The sequence below is a fragment of the Tiliqua scincoides genome, chromosome 3 (genome assembly GCF_035046505.1).
Source record: "Tiliqua scincoides isolate rTilSci1 chromosome 3, rTilSci1.hap2, whole genome shotgun sequence".
Taxonomy (NCBI): domain Eukaryota; kingdom Metazoa; phylum Chordata; class Lepidosauria; order Squamata; family Scincidae; genus Tiliqua; species Tiliqua scincoides.
The window spans coordinates 214,465,256-214,486,391 of NC_089823.1; the positions used below are offsets into that span (position 1 = coordinate 214,465,256).

At 46.0% G+C, this 21,136-nt stretch overlaps 1 protein-coding gene and 1 pseudogene across 6 annotated transcripts in view; both read right to left on the minus strand.

The window, feature by feature from the left end:
* The window catches only part of ERICH6 (glutamate rich 6), a 48,361-nt gene extending 27,786 nt beyond the window's left edge, over positions 1-20,575 (minus strand). For 4 of the 6 annotated variants that reach the window (XR_010794084.1, XR_010794083.1, XM_066620066.1 and 1 more), the window contains exons 1-8: positions 20,432-20,575; positions 16,936-16,984; positions 13,799-13,866; positions 12,130-12,184; positions 10,807-10,937; positions 8,906-8,978; positions 4,959-5,071; positions 2,178-2,237 (exon numbers count right to left, since the gene is read on the minus strand). Coding sequence is in view for 2 of the 6 variants with exons in the window: in XM_066620066.1 (XP_066476163.1) it covers positions 2,178-2,237; positions 4,959-5,071; positions 8,906-8,978; positions 10,807-10,937; positions 12,130-12,184; positions 13,799-13,866; positions 16,936-16,984; positions 20,432-20,480 (598 nt within the window). In the remaining 4 variants the exon portion in view is untranslated. Of the gene's footprint in view, positions 1-2,177; positions 2,238-4,958; positions 5,072-8,905; positions 8,979-10,806; positions 10,938-12,129; positions 12,185-13,798; positions 13,867-16,935; positions 16,985-20,431 lie in introns of those variants that run through there. The other 2 variants (XR_010794085.1, XR_010794086.1) reach the window with 2 other exon arrangements.
* LOC136646797 (5S ribosomal RNA) lies at positions 13,132-13,251 on the minus strand (annotated as a pseudogene).
* Positions 20,576-21,136: the final 561 nt, after the last annotated feature.

Consider the following 21,136-nt stretch of genomic DNA (forward strand, 5'->3'; position numbering starts at 1 on the left):
AGCCAATGATGCATTTTAATGTCACATCTAGATGGCTCTTATTTAGGATAGTGGAAGTGTTGACACAGCAAATATAATCCCACTATCACCACCCATACCCAAAGAAAGAGGGCTATAGCTTGCCTCAGTCCCTGTCTTGTTGAACATTGGGGCATGAAACAATTGTTGGGTCAGTTGTGCAGCCCTCAGGAATCTTGGAGGAACCTAAACGTTCTCGTCATGCTTGATGCAGCACTAGACTGGAAAGGCCGAACTCAGCCTTGCAGATGTGGCTGAGAGACTCAGGGTCCAATTCTATGGGCTGCTTATTGCCTTCTGCTGTGTAAATGCAGCAACACCAGTGCAAACGGCACACCATTATGGGATAATTCAGAGGTGCTTGACGGAACTGGTTGGCAGTTCTGCACGCCTGCCACCAAGGAGCCTCCCCAGCCAACACAGGCAAGTTGGCAAAGGGGGCTTGTCATGGATGGTTCAGGGGAGGGAGCAGTGGATCCTAGCAGCAGTGACCTGTGCTAGGATCCTATCCCCCATTTCCCAGCCCGCTCTGCTCCCTTCCTCTCCTTAGACCTACACCAGCTACATAGCCAGCATAGGTCTGAGGAGACCCATAGGCCACCAGCCAGCCAACTGATGGGTAAGTAAAAAATTACCATTCATTGGCCTTCTGGTTGTCTCTTTCCCCCACTGGATGCAGAACACACTCCATCAGTGTGTCCATACAATGGCGGGAGATAGGATTGGGTTGTTTGGTTGTAATATTATAACCCTTTCCTGAGAGTAACAGTGAAATCCTATGCTTACCTTACGCAAGGAAAGCAGCTGCTGTGCCAGCCTAAGATGTTGCAAACATGCCAGAAAGCAAGTTTGTGGCACCCTGTGAGTAGGCTGCACTAGTGGGAAGGCCTGTGCTGTCCTGCCAATGCCAGATCTGGAGCAGTGGCCAACAGAGCAGGTAGGTGCTGCTCCAAGCAGTGGGAGGGGGGAATGGGTGTTTGGAGCAGAACAGTGGGGCTGGAGAGGGGTGTAACAGGGAAGTGGGGAGGGGTAGATCAGGCCCGGAAGGGGGTTGAACTAGCGGCACTTACACCATATCCTATTCCCAAGCCTCTTCCCTCTGACCCAGAGTTTCTGAAATTTGTGCTGGTGATTTCGCTTGCGCAGATCCAAGTAGCCCCAATGGGCAGGCTGGGGCTCTACATGGGGTAAGGGACCCCAAGGAGACCTCCAGCCTGCTCCTAACCAGCGCTGGATAAAGCATGGGCTGTGTGGCCCTGCTGTGCCAGCACTGGATAGGATTGTGCTGCCTGTCTCATAGAATACAATGGACATGCATGCAACTGTGCTGTTGTGCTCCAGTTCCACACTTCAGTGCATGTCTACTGGCAGGAACATGACTCAAGAATCATTACTAATACGCAAATCAGCGAGGTTGCTGTTCATCAATATGCTATGCTCAGGGGTTCCAAAGGGCCTGTTTGTATGGCTGCCAGCCTACTCAATAGTTGCAGTCTTGCCCCCATTGACTTTCAAACAATTAAATGCAAGGCCTCTGCTTCCTATGCTGATATCTGCAAAGGCAGACTGCAAATACACCAAAAGTAGCAGAGAAATTACCTGGAAAAACAGCACACTAAAATAAAATAAAATAAATAAAATAAGATATAGAGCATTATCATGAACATCACCTTAGGCTGAAGACAGATATTAAGGACATCAGAAATGCTTTAGGAGAAGCATGACTTCTCATGATGCGTACACACATAACTCACTCTCACCTCTGCTCAGGTCAAACTGGTTTTTCAGGATTTTTTGAAATACCAAAAACCTACAAAACCTGTTGCCAAAAGCAAGAGAGGGAATGTACAGCCCATTTGCTGCTATCCTTCCTGCCAACTGTCTTCTATTCTCTGACAAAACCTTTAGTGTGGAAAATGCTTTTTTCATGGTCATCCTATCATCAGCGTAAAACAGATCCTCAATACTATCACTTTTACACCAGGAATTAAAAGTGAGAAATGCCAATTTGCTTAATACTTTCCAAGGGGTCTACGCTGAACAATTATACCACTTCCTAAGTTCATACCCAACACATTCTTGATTATATTCTATTGATTCACAAAAGAAAGATTACACTCAAAATTAAAAAGAGGTTGATGTTTTGATGGTTGATCTACCATCTTCTGGAGGAGGTTTTTCTTCCTTGCCCTTTTTTTCTTTCCTCTTTTCCTCATGAGCTGAAAAGAAAGCAAAATAGACATGACACTGACATACGAACATTCTTTTTCTCTCCTCAAGGGAAAGAGGTATAGTTGGACTGTATCTTGTCAGGAGACAATAACAGGCAAGCTGAATTCTCCAAGAAAATCTGGCAATTCAGTATGAGAACACAGCAATGGTGTAGCTAGAGGGGGTGCAAAGCACTAAGTTTTGCAGGGAGCCTCACTGCACCATGCAAGTAGCCCCTCTGCCCTTTGGAGCCATTCCAGGCAGTGAGAGCAAAATGGAGGCATTCCATTTTGCTCCCACTGCTTGGAATGGCTATGAAGGGGACGCGGAGGGCAGTTGCGGACCTACCATTAGGTCTGATAGGGCAAAAGCCCCAGGCGAAACCACTAGGTGAAAGCCACTCTCTGAGGCCCCCGACGGGGTGGAAACTGTGCTTCCGGTTTCCTGAAAGCACAGTTTATAGTGTCGGGGAACCTCAGAGAGGTTTCCCTGACCCAGGTGCAGGTCAAGTGAGGCTCCATGAGCCTCAGGTGAGTGGGGGAGATTTTTTGCGGGGGGGGGGGGGTGCCATCACATACCTTTGCCCTGGGTATGGGACTGGGGAGGTCTGCTGCTGGGGAAGGGACCGCTTGCATGCTGTGGTGAAGCTCCCTGCAAAACTTAGTGGTTGCACCCCCTCTAGCTATGCCACTGGAACACAGCAAAAGCAAACATACATATAATGAATGATACACAGTGTCAATGCTAACAACTCCTGCCTCGGTTTAGTTGCCATTGGCTGTGGCTTGGACCAAAGATGTCTTTCCATTAGTGAAAAATGATAGAAGAATTGTTTCTGACCTAGCAAGAGTGCTGTGTGAGAAGATTGACCCCAGACTCAGAGGAATTCCTCTGTGCATGCTGTGGGTAAACTCTTCTCAAAATCTTTGTTTATGGCCCGCTCAAATTTATATGCTGCAGCCTATATCTTCCTTATTCACTATAAATCTTGTAACACAACCGTCAGGGCACTGTAGCTCCGCATCATGAGCACTCACACAAAACCAAATGAACGAAGTCATTTTCTCCCTCTACTCACTGTTATTTTAGTTCAAGCCAAGAGCTACAACAGGAATGTTTCCATGACCAAACATTGGAATATGCATGAAGCACTCTTATATCTGCCAATGAGACAAGGTTCTTTAGAACAGGCAGAAAGGACTCTGAATGTTTCTTGTGTGAGACCTGAAGGATAACGGGTGTGAGGTTTAATGTCCCCAGCAGTTATTTGAAACATGCCACCTCATAAGGGAATACTGTCCACAACCACACATGCAATGTTTCTGTTCTCCTACCTGCTCCTGGAGAACACTGGAAATTCCTTCAAGAATAAACCTCTTGCTCTTTATTTTTTTTTTTTAAAGTGGTTGGAGGCCATATTTAGAAGACTTAGGGTGCAATCCTGCCCTTAACTTGGGCTGGCGCCTTAAGGCACGTTTGCGCCTCCTCAGAAGGAAGCCGGGTTGGCGCTCCAAGAAGCACCGGCCTGTGGAGGCTGATGGAAGCCTCCATGCCAGCTTCCTCCCAGCACGTTGCGTCGGCTTGGATGTGCTGATGCAAGGGCAGAAGGTAGGTGGGGGAGACGGGAGGAAGGCACTCCTGGGCGGGGGAGGGTGGACTGTGGGCAGTCCCAGGAGCAGGGGAGCGGGGAGCAGGAGGTGGGGCTGGGGTCTGGCAGTTATGCCGGATCCCAACCTCCATTCCCAGGGAGAACACAGCAGCTCCAAGCCGCTCCGCTCTCCTCTGACTTGTGCCACCTCAAGAGGTGGTGATATTTCCCCTTGCCTCTGGCTGAGCCTCTTGTGGCCACAATCCTGCGCTGGATACAGTGCAAGCCTCTTGGATTGTGCCCTAAAGCAAGCTACTCTCAGGCTGTAATCCTGTCCAGACTTCACTGGGAGTAAGCCCATTGACTGAAATGGGACTGACTTCTGAGGAGACATGCATAGTATTGGGCTCACAGTCATTTCTGTATTCCTAGTCTTGATTCCTGCTTCTACACTCTATCAGTTTATTGCATGGGATAAGACAATAGTGTTACTAGTGTATAAATTACTACAACTTTTAAATCTTCCCCTTTACCTTCTCTGAAATGAGGAACTGCCGCAAGAACAACAAAAAGCCTGCCAAACACTACAATTCTCTATTCTGCATCTTGGATATACGAGGTTGGGTAAATACAATTGTGCCTTGGCATGCGCAAGGGTTCCATTCCCAGAACTCCAGTGGATGCTGAAACCCGTGGATAATCAAATATGCAGGTCAGGGAAAGCTAACTCTCTGAACGTGATTGGGGCTGCGCTCCAGTTGCATTTGGAGCGCCGGGGTGGCCGTGCGCAGCCTCCCCAACCCTCAGAAAGCCTTCTGAAGCCTCCAAAAGGCTGAAAATAGGCACTTTTGGTTTTTGGCCCCAAACCAGAAGTGCCAATTTTTGGCCTTTCAGAGGTCTCAGAAGGCCTCCTAAGGCTTGGGAAGGCCATGCATGGCCTTACATTTGGAGAATTACAATTGGTAATCCATTTGGAGGATTACCGGTCAGGCAAATCTGCAGGTTTGGGACCCTTAGTCAGGTAAAACCGTGGGTCCTGAATCTACAGATATGCAGGCACAACCCTTATAACAGAACTGTAACTCTATTACAATTTCCTGCTACTTGTTTTATGTTGTAATCACCAAAAACTATGACTTACTTTTTGTCTTTTTGTAAACGTGGTCATAGAGCCAGCTTGCATCTGTCTGCATTGAGATAGATCTTCCTAAGGGTTTCTGAAGTTTATCATCAGCAACAGTATCCAATGCCTCCCTTTCAGTGGATGCAACAAAACACATGTAAGCAAGCTGAATAATTTGTTTAGTCTCCACACAAACTCCAAGCTCCTCTGTTATCTTTGGAATAGATAATTTATCTTCTAAGAATTCATCTTCTCTAAGAAGTGTGAAAGCAATGGATCACTAGGCTCAAGGTAAAATATAAGCTAAGCTAGATAGAATCAGTATGAGAATTCCACTCCTAATGTTGGTGTCATGTTCCTTCTGACTTAGAAATGGCTACTTAATTGTTCATCTGTTATTATACTTGTTCTCCAGGAAAACAGAACAGATAAATATGCAACCTTAAAGAACCAGGCATGAAAAGACTGGAATATATAACCCAAATAAAATCACACAAATCTCAGTTCTAAGTGTGATATTGTGAAGACTAAGGTTCAGTTAAACATGTGAACATAAGAACATAAGAACAGCCCCACTGGATCAGGCCATAGGCCCATCTACTCCAGCTTCCTGTATCTCACAGCGGCCCACCAAATGCCCCAGGGAGCACACCAGGTAACAAGAGACCTCATCCTGGTGCTCTCCCCTACATCTGGCATTCTGACTTAACCCATTCCTAAAATCAGGAGGTTGCGCATACACATCATCGCTTGTACCCCATAATGGATTTTTCCTCCAGAAACTCGTCCAATCCCCTTTTAAAGGCGTCTAGGCTAGATGCCAGCACCAATCAAGTGACCCAATCAAGGCTTAAATTTATTATTATTATTACTATTACTATTACTATTATTACTATTACTATTACTATTATTATTAACAGTATTGATATTCTCCTTTTCAACACAAAGTTCATAAAGCCGTTTACGGAAAAGAAATCAAATAACTAATGGCTCCATGTACCAAAAGGGCTCATAATCTAAAAAGATGCAACACCAGTAGACAACCACTAGAAAAGACACTGCTGGGGTGAGGTGGGCCAGTTACTCTCCCCCTGCTAAATAAAAGAGGAGCACCCACTTGAAAAAGTGTCTCTTACCCAATTAGCAGGGGTTAATTATTAAATTATTAAATTAAATTATTTTATTTAATTATTAATAGTAAAGGGGTCCTCAAAATGGGGCTAAACTACAGGTGGCAGTAGGTAGGCTTTAGAACGTAAGAACAGCCCCACTGGATCAGGCCATAGGCCCATCTAGTCCAGCTTCCTGTATCACACAGCGGGCCCCCCATATGCCCCAGGGAGCACACCTGATAACAAGAGACCTGCATCCTGGTGCCCTCCCTTGCATCTGACATAGCCCATTTCTGAAATCAGGAGGTTACACATCATGGCTTGTAACCCATAATGGATTTTTCCTCCAGAAACTTGTCCAATTCCCTTTTAAAGGCACCCAGGCCAGATGCCGTCACCACATCCTGTGGCAAGGAGTTCCACAGACCAACCACACACTGAGTAAAGAAATATTTTCTTTTGTCTGTCCTAACCCTCCGAACACTCAATTTTAGTGGATGTCCCCTGGTTCTGGTGTTATGTGAGAGTGTAAAGAGCATCTCTCTATCCACTTTATCCTTCCTATGCATAATTTTGTATGTCTCAATCATGTCCCCCCTCAGGCGTCTCTTTTCTAGGCTGAAGAGGCCCAAACACTGTAGCCTTTCCTCATAAGGAAGGTGCTCCAGCCCTGCAATCATCTTAGTTGCCCTCTCTTGCACCTTTTCCATTTCCACTATATCCTTTTTGAGATGAGGCGACCAGAAATGGACACAATACTCCAGGTGTGGCCTTACCATAGATTTGTACAACGGCATTATAATATTAGCCGTTTTGTTCTCAATACCTTTTCTAATGATCCCAAGCATAGAATTGGCCTTCTTTACTGCCGCCGCACACTGGGTCGATACTTTCATCAACTTGTCCACCACCACCCCAAGATCTCTCTCCTGATCTGTCACAGACAGCTCAGAACCCATCAGCCTATATGTGAAGTTTTGATTTTTTGCCCCAATGTGCATGACTTTACACTTACTGACATTGAAAGCATCTGCCATTTTGCTGCCCATTGAGTTTGGAGACATCTTTCTGGAGCTCCTCACAATCACTTCTCGTCTAATAGTTCTGGTTTAATAGTTTGACCCTGATAAGGCCTCCTCATGTGCCATTTTTTTTTTCAAAACTTTTATTGAAAACCAATTGAAGTTTCTTTTTAAAGTGTGTGTGTGTGTGTGTGTGGGTGGGTGGGTGGGTGGGTCCAATCAGGATCCAAAGCATAGTGGGAGAAAACTTCTAAAAACCCCTACCACCTGCAGTTTTGCCTCATTGTGTTATCCCTCACTTCCTATTTGTAATTAAACCTAAGCCCCAATGGAGAAAAGCTGCACAATTAAGCACATATCTGACCCTGAAGTATGTTTAAATGGGGAAGCCAGCTTGACTTTGCACGTCAGTTTCTGAAACTTGCAACAGAGTGCCAGCTTGAATGATACTTTACTTGTCCAACTGACTTTGTGTAATTAAAGACATGTGCACTCCTGGAGCACACATGACCTGGCCCCTGCCCTTGCTTCTATGTAAGGGCTCAATCCTATATTCCCTGAGCACTGGTGTTGAGCTCCAGTGCTCAGTGTTGCAAACATGCCGTCACGCACATCTGCAGCACAGGGGAAGGAGAAGCTGCTGGTGCTGGGCTCACACCAGTCAGTGCTGGGCCTCAGCACCGAGTGGAAATGCCTCGGGACTGCCCAAGGATAAGTTGTACCACTGGTGGCAGTGCAGTTTTTTGGGGCAGGGGGGAGGCATTCCAGGGCAGGGGAGGGTGGGAGAGGCCAGGTCAGGGGGAGTGACCAGCCCTGCTTTGCCAGATCCTATCCTCCATGCCGGGCTGCAAAGTACAACATGGAGGTTCTCCAGTCTACACCAGAAAAATAGCCCCTTCCCCTGAGGAGATCTCCGGTGGCCTCCGTGGGGCTGCAGATAGAGCAGTTGCCATTTTGGCACTGCTGCACTTGGTGCCCCCCCCCCCCCGGAACAGAATTAGACTGTAATTTTCCTTACATGGAAGGGGGGAGGTTCATTTAAACTTCCTCTCTACACACACTGCTAAACCCCTCACACAATTAAGAAAATTCATGTGAAAGCAAGGGGAGGGGCCAGGATGAGCGTCACATGCACTGTGAGCGCACCTTTCTTTAATTCCATGGGGCCTGCTGGATGATTAAGATGCCACCCAAACTGACCTGTTCACTTTTGTCTATTTTTGTGTGTGTTGTGTTCATAAGCTTTCCCTTCCATGGCTAATAGCTGCTTCGGTGTGTGAGTGTACAAGAGTGAGTGTGTATGCCAAGGCCATAATGAAATGAGGAAGGTTTATTGCCCCCCCCCACCCAGTACCAAGTCAAATTCCCTCTCCCACTACAGTTGTTCTCTTACGAAAAAAATGACACGTGGAGTTCTAAACAGAGTTTCCATGTCATGTTTTTCACAGCCCACACTTATGAAACAAACATTAAGTGATTTCTTCCTACTTTCATAACTAGCAGGAGAAGAAAGGATTATTTTCAGTAGTGATACCACAGCAGATTTGTATGATGTCATTTAATGGCAACATGAATGCAGTTTCTTTTGAAACTCCCCTCTTTTATTTAGCAGGGGGAGAGTAACTGGCCCACCTCACCCCAGCACTGTCTGTTCTAGTGGCTGTCTGCTGGTGTTGCATCTTTTTAGATTGTGAGCCCTTTTGGGACAGGGAGCCATTAGATATTTGATTTTCTCTGTAAACCGCTTTGTGAACTTTTGTTGAAAAGCGGTATATAAATACTGTTGTTGTTGTTGTTTGTTGTTGAAAAGCAAAACACTGCAAGCGCTCACCTGCTTAATTTGTATACTGTGGCACTTTCTCTCCTGACTCTTCCCAATATACTAGGATGGCCCTTTAGTCCTGCTGGATGCAAACCAAAATAGTTATACTTGTGTGATTATTAAGGTCTGTGGTGTCTGCTGTTCGAGGAAAAAGTAGATGGATGAGAATTCTTCTGTCTGGACAGGGACCTCTCACTTGGGAGTTGGGGTGCAAAGAATTGTCGTAAAACACCCCAAACATCCTCTTCCAGCCAAAACCTCCTATCCCTTTCGGGAACAAAGAAGGGAGCATAAGAAGGGCAAACGCTTGGCAATGGAAACAGAGACTTTTTGGCAATGGGGAAGGAAGCACATTTGCCTTAATAAAACTAACTTTTTACCTTTCTCTCAAGCACTTCAGCTGGGTCATGTTTACTTCCACCATCTACCATGGCTTTCTTCTCATCAATTCCTGAAGCTATCTCCCCCTGAATAGGTGCCTTGTAAAACCTGGTTAGTAGCTAGATCAACTGGGTCTTCTGAGGAGTCCATTCACACAATATGGGATGATTCCCACTATAGTTCTCATGACAGCTTTCCCATGTCAGTGACACCATCTTGGTTTACCATGTGGCAAAGAATTCACTCCAGTCAGAGGCAACGTGTTCTGCCTTTAATTATGTGGTTATGCTACCTCACCAAGCTGGGAGCTTCTCATCCTGACAGGATAATGTAAGAAGACTAACGGATCAATAATAATCCTCTCCCTGCCCTCATAACTAGCAATGCACAACGGAGGCTGCTGACACCTGCCAGAGTAGGTAAGTCTGCTCAGGGAGTTGGAGAGAGGTGAGGAGGGGGCTGAATAGGGTGCAGGGAGAGGGCTGAGTAGGACGATGACACGGCAGGGAGGTGTGTGGTGCATGCCAAGTCCCAAGCTCCTTCCTGGGCCTGTTCCACCTACATAGTACAACGCTGACTTGCGCCAGTGATCGAGCTGGCACAGGTCTGAGTTTCCCCCTAGCAGTTGCTGGAGGAAATGTCCCCTTATCCCAAGGAGGCCTCCAGCAGCCAAAAATCCTCCACAGGATGCAACAGAAGCTGTGCTGGCACTGTTGAGTTGCCACGCGGGATTTTAGGTAGGATTGGGCTCCCTGCTCAGGTGGGAGAAGCCCATACTGCAACTTCCTTCCTTGCCAGCATCAACCCAGTTCTTGAAAGGTGAATGCTGGAATGAAGGGGAGTCACAGCATGAGCTTCCCTGTGCGGTCCAAATTTTCTCACATTACTTTGGTGACACAGGAAGGAGTGAATGTATATGAATCGACTTTAGACTGAGTCGGATAATATGTAATGATAATTTTTAGGTTTTGCATAGTCCAAGGCAGAGGTCTCCAAACTGGGGCCCAGGGCTACACCCAGCCTGCCACAAGATTTTTTCCGGCCTGCAGTAACTTGCTTTTTTGGTCAGAGCATTTGCTAATGTTTGACATTTTTACTCATTGTATATCACTTCTCAGTTTAAGCATGGCATTTTTTTTTTGTAATTTTCACTTTTCTCTTTTGTTCTGAAACATATCATGCTGATAACAAAAAAAGATCCAAGTAAAACCTATTCATTCATTCATTCAAATTTCATTCATTAATTTATAAAACGTCATTTTTTCGGTCTGTGAAAATGTGTAAAATATACACTGTGACTCTTGTACTGAAAAGTGTGGAGACCACTGGTCCAAGGAAATTGCAGGCAACAGCTCAGATAAATAGCTTTTCAGCTTCCATGTTGCCTACTAAACATGCTGCATATTTCTGCAACAAAGCTAAGCTACTTTGTCAAGGTTATAAAAGGAAGTCCTTCGCTTCCTTACATCATTATTTATCAAACATCAAACATGAAAACATTTGCACTTGAGGGAATTAGGACGCTGCACCTGCTCCTGGAGATGGTAGCTCAGTTCCTTCTGAGGAAGGTGGCTCAGGCATCTCTTCGGAGGGCGTAACAGTCACGCTTGGCTCTGGCCTGCCATCAGCCTCCCCCTCTTGGTTCTCCTTATAAGAAGATCTAAGCATGAAGGAGACAACATATAAACCCCTTTGTGATGGCAACCAACTCAGTGCCCAACCCTTCAGTCACTCTCTTGCACATTCACATTCATTTACAGTATGTTGTTCATTGTAACGCAGGTGTGTTCTTTAACCAATTTCCCACCCTACCTTGAGGAAAATTTTTTTTGTATCCACAGCACACACATTTCACAGGTAAATTTCTTTTGTCAGTTCCTGAAGAATTCTGATTCTGACCACAATGTGGTCTATAGGAAATAAACATATTTTAGTGTAGTTGAGCAGTCTACAAAACAATCACATTTCCTCCCAATGAGCACCGGGGCAGAGTAAGTGAAAACAAATTTGTACTAAAGTTGGAAATACTGTTATGTAGAAGGGAAAATTCTCAAAAAGTATAGGAGCCTGTTTCTTCCAAGCAATACTGCACACAATTCTGAAGTGAGGCAGGTACCCAGCTCTCATGGTACACTGCAGACTAGTCTGAATAAGACAGAGAAAAGTAAAATGATGGTCAAAAATAATGTCTGAACCAGCCCTGAGGACAAATTTTGTTCTATCCTCCCTGTATGTTGATCAGGGTGGATCCCTCTGATTATATACTAGAACAGTGATTCCCAGTCTTACCACAGTCATGGTGCCCTTCTTTCACGGTGGCATAGTCTTCCTGGCTCTTCTGGGTGCCACCATCTTGGATCTTGAGCAATCTAAAATGAAGGCACCTGGGACAGCTGGGAAGAAGAGCTTGCTGGGCTCCTGTGAAGCTTGCTGTGGTGCATAGTTTGGGAACCACTGCACTAAACTTCCTATAATCCACCAGTTCAGGAACCTAGAGGGTGCCAGATTATTGGAAATGCTGAATTATCAAGTGGGTACTATCCCATCATAGTTGATCCCGGGATATAGTATCCTAATTGCTATAAAGAGAAGGTTGCTGCAGTACTTACTTTACTGCCAAGCTGCTTGGGTTGGTCCTTCGTGGCTTCTGTAGCCTGTTTCCGTAATGCCAAGTCAGGTACAACTGCACCTGCACAGGAGCTGGCAATGCTGGGAATATGCTCCTAAACCAGGAGTGCTCCCAGACAATTTTGATGCCAGACAAACGGGGTGCCAGCCAATTGGGTGCCAGATTACTAGAATTCTACTGTAATTAGGAAGAGTACAAGGATGGGAATGTTTGTTGTTGTTACCTATCTGAAGATTTGGAAGCTCTACTTTTAACTCTTCCTGGATGATCTTCAGAACCTGTTCACACAAGCACCATAAACACAGACATGATGGCATTACATGATTAGACATACACAAAGCAACCATCCTGAACGTTTTTAGAACATTTTTTTTTCCCATTTGGACAACCATTATGGGACATCATGTTAAAAAACAGGATATTTACTACAGCAGCTGATGGGAGACTTTCCCAGACCTGCCTTAGGGCCCGATTCAGAACCCTGTGCACTGGCTTGGCTTACCGCTGGCATGCATTGCTGCAAATGTGCCATAAGGCCCCAGCGCTGGAACCAGCATGAACCCGTGCTGGGCCAGCTCCGGGCAGTGGAGAGGTGAGTGAGGGTGTGGGGGAAAGCATTCCAGGGTGGGGGAGGTGGGGGATGTACGGGCAGGGAGGAGGCATGGCAGGGGGAGAGAGTGGGGTGGGAGGGGCCGGGACTAGTGAAGCTCAGATTCACTGAATCCTGAGCCCTACGTCAGGCCTTATGGACCAACATGGGACTTCTTGATTCTGCGCTGGTTCAAGAGCTGCCACAGAATCAAGTAGCCCCATAGTAGGGCTACTTCCCTTACCTGGAGGGACTTTCATCCCCTTCCCCCAAGAAGCCACTGCAGGCTGCCTGGCATACACTGGATGGTGTGTGCGGTAGCCTCGCACACTGGGCAGTTCAGGATTGGATTGGGTTGCCCATGTGCAATGTTCTTATACAAAGTGGAGATATAATCTGCTCTAGTCTGTGGGTCTCTGTATAGCTAGGGAGCTGATGGGATGCCTGGAGAACAGACTCTACTGGATAACCAGCTGCAGCCAGAAACTCCTTTTTCCAGGCAAGGTGGGGGTGGATGGATCACATACACTTCCAAGAATCAGAGCTAAAACCAGTTGTGCCTGATCTGAAAGGCCACAGAGGGAGCTTGCAAAAACCAATGGTTGGCAACCTTCAGTCTCGAAAGACTGTGGTATAAGCCTACAGCACCTGGTATTCCCAGGCGGTCTCCCATCCAAGTACTAACCAGGCCTGACCCTGCTTAGCTTCTGAGATCAGACGAGATCGGGCATGTGCAGGGTAACAGTTGCTGCAAAAACCAGTTTTTAGCTTATGCCAACAGCTAGTTTGGATTTCTGGGTAGCTGACCTAGAACTGCTGCTTGCTTACACCATTGTTACACCTTCTCAACCTGTACATTTGTAAATTGATTACTACAAAAACACTTAAGTTTCTGGTGTGTTCTCTCTCCTCTGAGAGAAACTGTAAATGCTTCTGCCATTCAAGGAAGTGGAGGGTGCAAAACAGTGGTTTGGGTTTTGCTTAGGAAAAGTGGGGGATAAACAGCCAAAGAATCTGATGATACAGAGAACTCAAGGAAAGAAAATGGAACACTCCCAGCAGCAAAAAAGATAAAAAACAGAGTTGGTTTTGGCCTTTGTATGAAACAAAGCTGGTTGAGGAAAAGTAACAGGAATCCAAGCAAGGTGAAATTGGTTTGTGTGTTTATGGGAATATATATGTTGGTTTATGATGAGGTTTCTAAGCCTCAGGTTCTTGGTATCCTTCCCTGGTGTACTTCAGATATAAACCTTTCTTGTTCTGTTCATCAAAAGTCTTAATAATACAGTACTTATGCTTGTACCCTGGTCATCCGATTCCATCTCTCTGCCTCTGTCACAGTCTGGATTTGTCACGCCATCTTCAAGTGCCCTGTGTTCAAAATAAATTAAATTAATTCACAGAGAACAGGTATAATCCTTATGGCACTGAAGACCAAAGTCTACAGCAGGCCGATTTTATTTATTTATTTATTTAGGGCACAAGCCTAACCAGGTCTACTCAGAAGTAAGTCCTATTTTGTTCAATGGGGCTTACTCTCAGGAAAGTGTGGTTAGGATTGCAGCCTTATTTATTTATTTATATCCCGCCTTTCTCCCCAAAGGGCACCTAAAGCTGCTCACAACAACATAATATATAAACATATAAATCTATCACATTGAACTACAATGGAGAATTCCACTTAGCTATTTTCCTATACCGGTGTTTTTCAAACTATGGGTTGGAACCCACTAGGTGGGTTGTGAGCCAATTTCAGGTGGGTTCCCATTCATTTCAATATTTTATTTTTAATATATTAGACTTGATACTACCATGGCATGTGACTGCATTTGGAGAAATGTTAGAGATCTGCACTTTAACAGGCTACTATCTAACAGGCTACTGTCTATAGGCTAACAATGATAGTCATTACTCCTGGGTAAGTGTGGGTAGGATTGCTAAAAATTTTCCTGCTTGATGAGGTCACTTCCAGTCATGACATCACTTCTGGTGAGTCCTGACAGATTCTCCTTCTAAAAAGTGGGTCCTGGTGCTAAAAGTTTGAGAACTACTGTCCTAGACTATTTGCTTTCCCTCACTTTAGGCTGAGGAGTAGCAAGAGGCAGGGCATTTGCTTTCCTAATTTCTATGTCCAGTTGGCTGAAGACTCATGCTGTGCACTGTCCTTAGCTGCCAGCATTCATTTTCAGCATACAGTCAGTGTGCCATGTATAACTCACCCCTCTCCAGGTCTGAAAGCAGATGAGTTTTTTTTGACCCACAATATTTTTTGAAAGAGTAGGAGAGTTTAACTGCAAGGGTTTCCATTCTGGTACCCCCTGCAGATAGCCAAAACTGCAGATACAGCTGAACACCCATCCCCATGGCCTGGACCCTCCAAAGAGGCTTCTGAGCTCAACAGAGGCCACAGACATCCATCCATGGCCTCTTCCAAGCTCAGACTGAGCTTGGCAGCTCAAAACACATGACTTCCGGTTTCACGGAGAAACCGGAAGTGACTTTTTAATGCCTTATACAACATTAGGAGGCCTGGAGAAGCCCTCTGGAGCATGGTGTGCCTTGTCAACTGTCAATAAACGAATGGTGTGTCTTGGTAATTTTAGCACCTCGTCAGTATGCCATGAGATGAAAATGGCTGAAAATCTCTACTCTAGCTCACCACTCTCCTTCTTCTGCTCCATTCCCCTCTCTCTTTTCCAAACCAGAGATGAAGCAGAGCAGAAACTGGTACATCACCAGGTAAGGGGAGGCAGCATTTGGCCTGCTGCTTTAGGTGCCAACAGGTCTTGTGAAAAGCCCTGATACTACATGCATACAGAGATTAAAATATGTCTAAAGAAAAGGGCTACATGGGGGTGGGGGAGGAGTCATTATAGTTTATAATCTGGGAAAGAGATACTCCAGGAAAACCTGCCAACAGGCTTATACTTTTACGTTCTTGCTACTGTTCACAGAGCACAGGGGATTAATGAGTTTAAAGTTCAAAGTTAGCAAAACTTTTAGCCCATCAAGATTAATCTCTGTGCATGCTATTTAATCTTGCTTGTATACCTTGAAAACAAGCATGCAGCATAAATTAACCAATGGGTAGGTACAATAAAGTCATTATTAAAAAAAATAATGGATGGTAGTTCTATCATTTGCTCAGGCTCACATGATAAAAAAACATGTGTATTCATGGTGTGCACATGTCCTGGTGCCTCTCTTTGCTTCCTCTACTTTCTTGGTATTTCTAATCGTGGAAATGAAAGGACGGGTGGGCAGTGATGACGGTTACATGCATTTATTTTCATTTATTTATACAGCTCCATTAAGATACATGACATTTTCTAGACATTGAAAAGGCTCAGTTTCTATCAGTGGCAACACATGGTCAGTCTATTTGATCGGGGTGTCCAAAGTTTTTGGCAGGAGGGCCACATTGTCTCTCTGACACTGTGTCGGGGGCCAGGGAAAAAAAGAATTAATTTACATTTAAAATTTGAATAAATTTATATAAGTTTTCATAAATGAATATATTAAAGATGAACTTATATGAATGAATGAAGGTCTTGGAATAGCTCAAGGCCGATAAAAGGCCTTGCACAAAGCAAGGCTGGCCTCTCCTTTGCTGCCGCTACTGCATCACAGATGTGAAACAGCAAGCAGTGGTGGAAGCCCTCATCCCACAGCTCACATGAGAGGTCAAACAGTCACCCTCACGCTGAGAGAAGTTGCATTGTGCCAGTGCGAGCTCCAACAAATCTTCAGAGGGCCAGAGGCTCATTGGAGACTGGGAGCTCTCTGAGGGCTGCATTGAGAGGCCTCAAGGGCTGCAAGTGGCCCCAGGGCCAGGGTTTGGGCACCCCTGTATTTGATGATAATTTAAACCTGTCTATCATGGGGGTGACACATTGGCCTCCCGCCCCTGGTGACACAAACCGTAGTGATGCCACTGCATAGATGAGCAAAATTTAGTACAAGCTTTCTGAAACTTAAGACCTGCTTTGCTAGATAAGACAAAAACTCAATGTTTCATCACTGCTTTTAACAGCGGTCAGTCAGATAACCCTGGAAAGCTCACAACGAGCTGCAACCCGAAAAAAAGTGATCACAGGTATCTTGCCACTTGGAAGTTCTTTTTATAGCTATCACAACTAATGTTCATTAACATAGGCCTACCCACCAGAATTTGTCTCTTTCTTTAAAGCTTTCTCAGCTATTGGCCATCACCACTTCTTAGGCAATTAATTCTATCAGTTAATGAAGTCTTGTGTGAAGCACTACTTCTTTTTCTTTTCCTGAACTTAATGCTAATGAATTTCACTGAACAGGTTCTTTGAGAGGACATTCCTTCCTTCTTCACACATTGCAAAATTGCTGCAGCACAGTGACAAATGGCAATTGTAGGGCACTGAAGGGGAACGAAAAGAGATAAAAGCAAGTTTACTGTTTACTTGCCTGCCTGAATTATCAGTTGCTGGGGATACACATCGAACTTCTCTGTTCTCTGTTGAAACAAACAGCTGTAAGCAAATTGACTGCAACATAATTCTAAAGATATCCACACATAATTTCCAATACTTTGGTTGAAAGGTTGGATTTGAAGGTATGAAAGTTCCTTTGGAATTTTAGGGCATGAAAGCCTACAGAATATTGGTTATGATCCAGCTGAAGTTAAAGATTGGCAAACCAAATACACACTTACTAGGGAATAAATCCCTCTCAGCTTAGAGGAACTCACCACTGAGTAAACCTGGTAAGGATAGCACTGTATGGTTACCATTCTATGCACTTTCTTGGGTGTACGCCCCAGTGAGCTTTATGGCACTTACTTCCAAGTAAACATGCACAGAATCAGTCGCTACTTTCATTACAACTGAAGCACAACTGAATCTAGTTGGATGTCTTTCCTTTTATTGGATCTCTCAATAGAAAGAACATTATTAAGAGCAACAGTTTAATAACCAAATTGTGCAGAACTAATACATTCACTAGAGACTGCTCTCACTCCTGTGAGCTTCTGCAATGGCCTGTGTTGTGTAGGAAAGGGGTGTGTGTTTTAAAATAGGCATCAGAACAAAACTGGGTTTTGTACGAGTACAGGGATATTGCGTTGATATCTAGTCTTCCCCTCTCACTACACCTTTACCCATTTGGATGATTGACCTATGATGTGACACAAGGGCATCTTTGGAAAGAATCCTAAACTGGTTAGCAGGTCCACCACTGATATGGTATTCTCCCTTAGACAACTGCAGGAGAAATGCAGGGAACAACGACAGCCACTCTTTATAGCCTTCATAGATCTCACGAAGGCTTTCGACCTGGTCAGCAGGGATGGCCTCTTCAAGATTCTCCCCAAGATTGGATGTCCACCCAGGCTCCTCAGCATCATCAGATCCTTCCACAAGGACATGAAGGGCACTGTTGTCTTTGATGGCTCCACATCAGACCCCTTTGACATCCGAAGCGGCGTGAAGCAGGGCTGTGTTCTTGCACCAACCTTGTTTGGGATCTTCTTCGCTGTCCTGCTGAAGCAGGCCTTTGGAACTACAACAGAAGGCATCTATCTCCGGACCAGATCAGATGGAAAGCTCTTCAACCTCTCCAGACTGAGAGCAAAGTCCAAAGTCCAGCTGAAATGTCTGCGTGACTTCCTCTTTGCCGACGATGAAGCTATCACTACCCACTCTGCCAAAGATCTCCAGCAGCTCATGGATCGTTTTAGCAAGGCCTGCCAAGATTTTGGACTGACAATCAGCCTGAAGAAAACACAGGTCATGGTTCAGGATGTGGACTTACCTCCCTGCATTACAATCTCTGCGCATGAACTGGAGGTTGTCCATGACTTTGTGTACCTTGGCTCAACGATCTCCAACACTCTTTCTCTCGATACCGAGCTAAACAAATGCATCGGTAAAGCAGCTACCACGTTTTCCAGACTCACAAAGAGAGTCTGGTCCAACAAGAAGCTGACGGAACATACCAAGATCCAGGTCTACAGAGCTTGCGTCCTGAGTACACTTCTGTACTGCAGCGAGTCATGGACTCTTCACTCACAACAGGAGAGGAAACTGAATGCTTTCCACATGCGCTGCCTCCGACGTATTCTCGGCATCACCTGGCAGGACAAAGTTCCAAACAACACAGTCCTGGAACATGCTGGAATCCCTAGCATGTATGCACTACTGAAACAGAGACGCCTGCGTTGGCTCGGTCATGTTGTGAGAATGGATGATGGCCGGATCCCAAAGGATCTCCTCTATGGAGAACTCGTGCAAGGAAAGCGCCCTACAGGTAGACCACAGCTGCGATACAAGGACATCTGCAAGAGGGATCTGAAGGCCTTAGGAGTGGACCTCAACAAGTGGGAAAGCCTGGCCTCTGAGCAGCCCGCTTGGAGGCAGGCTGTGCAGCATGGCCTTTCCCAGTTTGAAGAGACACTTGGCCAACAGTCTGAGGCAAAGAGGCAAAGAAGGAAGGCCCATAGCCAGGGAGACAGACCAGGGACAGACTGCACTTGCTCCCGGTGTGGAAGGGATTGTCACTCCCGAATCGGCCTTTTCAGCCACACTAGACACTGTTCCAGAACCACCTTTCAGAGCGCGATACCATAGTCTTTCGAGACTGAAGGTTGCCAACTAACTAACTAGCAGGTGACTTCAACCCCCATGTGCTCACTTTCAAACCCCCCCCCCCACAAAATCCCTGGAATCCATTAGCCATAGTATGTTTCTGAGATACTGGATGTTGCATGAGAAACTTAACTTGCAAGCCGTTTAGAGTAGTGATTCCCATACTTTTTAGCACTGGGACCCACTTTTAAAAATGACTATCAGGACCCACCTAGATTTATTAGGCTTTTAAAAAAGGAGATCTAGAAAGAAATAATATTTATTTATTTATAATAACCAGAGAAAAGACTCTCAAAGATTTATCTCCCTATGTTTTCACATGCTTGCAAATAGGAGTTGGGCACTTTGCAGGGTCATTAGCAGCTACAGAATCTGATTTTTGAACGGCCTCAGGGCTTGAGGCAATTAGTTATCTGATCTTCCCAACACCCTTCCCGGACCCGCCAAAAAGCAGGTTGCAACCCACCAGTGGATTCTGACCCACAGTTTGGGAACCACTGCCTGCAGTAACAGAAATTACTTTAAGGAAGAGGTTGAAAGCTGCCCCCAGCCCATTAGATAGGGCAGAATACAGATATAATGAATGAACCTGGAAAGTGATTGGACCCCTTACTGGTGTTATTCGGATCAAAGCGGATGGACAGAGAGAGAGATCCTACTCTTTTTATGAGCGGGACACCAAACAGCAGTACCAAGTTGGAACTGCTTCAGGTGGGGGGGGGGCACCATCACCCTTTAAACATAGCAAAACGCATACATAAGAAGAACCATCGAACTGCTTTCAGCCCACAGGAGAGCCACAATCTACGACATGAGTTTGCATCTCTGGAGGCGGACCAGCCTGAGAACCACCATTTCCTGCAGCCCAAATTCCTGCATCTTGGTGGGTGGGCAAGACTCACAGGGCTGGTAAACTGACCATGACCCCTGCCACCCTCCCACGGATGTTTCCTCGCCTACAGGTCATATCAGCTAACACACACACACCGCACCACTCTCGGAGCCCAACCCTATGCCTGTCTACTTAGAAGTAAGTCCCACTATAGTCAATGGAGATTACTCCCAGGAAAGTGTGGCTAGGACTGCAGCCTTTGTGAGTCCAATCCTATGCCTGACTACTCAGAAGTAAGTCCCATTATAGACAATGGAGCTTACTCCCAAGAAAGTGTGGCTAGGACTGCAGCCTCAGGTTCTGCCCCCAGACTCCAGGAGGTGGGGTCCTGAACCTCCTTGATCTGCCTGATCCCCCATTTCCCACCCCCTTCCGCGTCCCTGATGGTGATACACGTCCCAGGGGGGACGTGTCCCTCGAGAAGCACCTGCAGCTTCATCGCGCTCCTTCCCCGGGTCTCCGGGAGCGCCTTCCATCCAGCAGAGCGCGAGGGAGCGTGCAGGGGCTGCGGCCCCTTTAAAGTCCCAGCGCCTGCTTCAAGAAGCGGCCTTCTGTGGTCTCTGTGACGCGCTCTGTTGTGCCTTCGCATCTCCAGGGAGACGCACCGCAGAACGAGCCAGGCTCTGGCTGGGGATGCTGAGCAAAGGCAGGCGTCGCTGGTGCTTCTTCTCTTGGCATCTTTGCAAAGGCTCCGCCCTCTGCCAAGCAATCCTTCCAGCCGCTTCTGTACTGAGATCCTGCCTTGTTTTCTTGCACTCTCCTCCCTTGTGCTCAGTGGCGTAGCTAGAGGGGAGGCAAAGCCTCAGAATGCCAGATGCAAGGAATGGCACCAGGATGCAGGGCTCCTGTCTTGGGTGCTCCCTGATTCACCTGGTTGGCCACTGTGAGACACAGGAAGCTGGACTTGACCTGTGGCCTATGGCCTATGGCCTGATCCAGCAGGGCTCTGCTTACGCTCTTAAAAGCAATAAGTTTTGCAGGGAGCCTCACCGCAGCATGCAAATAGCCCCTTGATGTCCTAACCACAAAAGAGGACCAGGCACCCCAAAATGTAAGACACCCAAGAAAAATGTAGGGCATGACAACATAAAAGCTAAAAACACTCATGTGTTGATTCCATGTGGTTAATTAA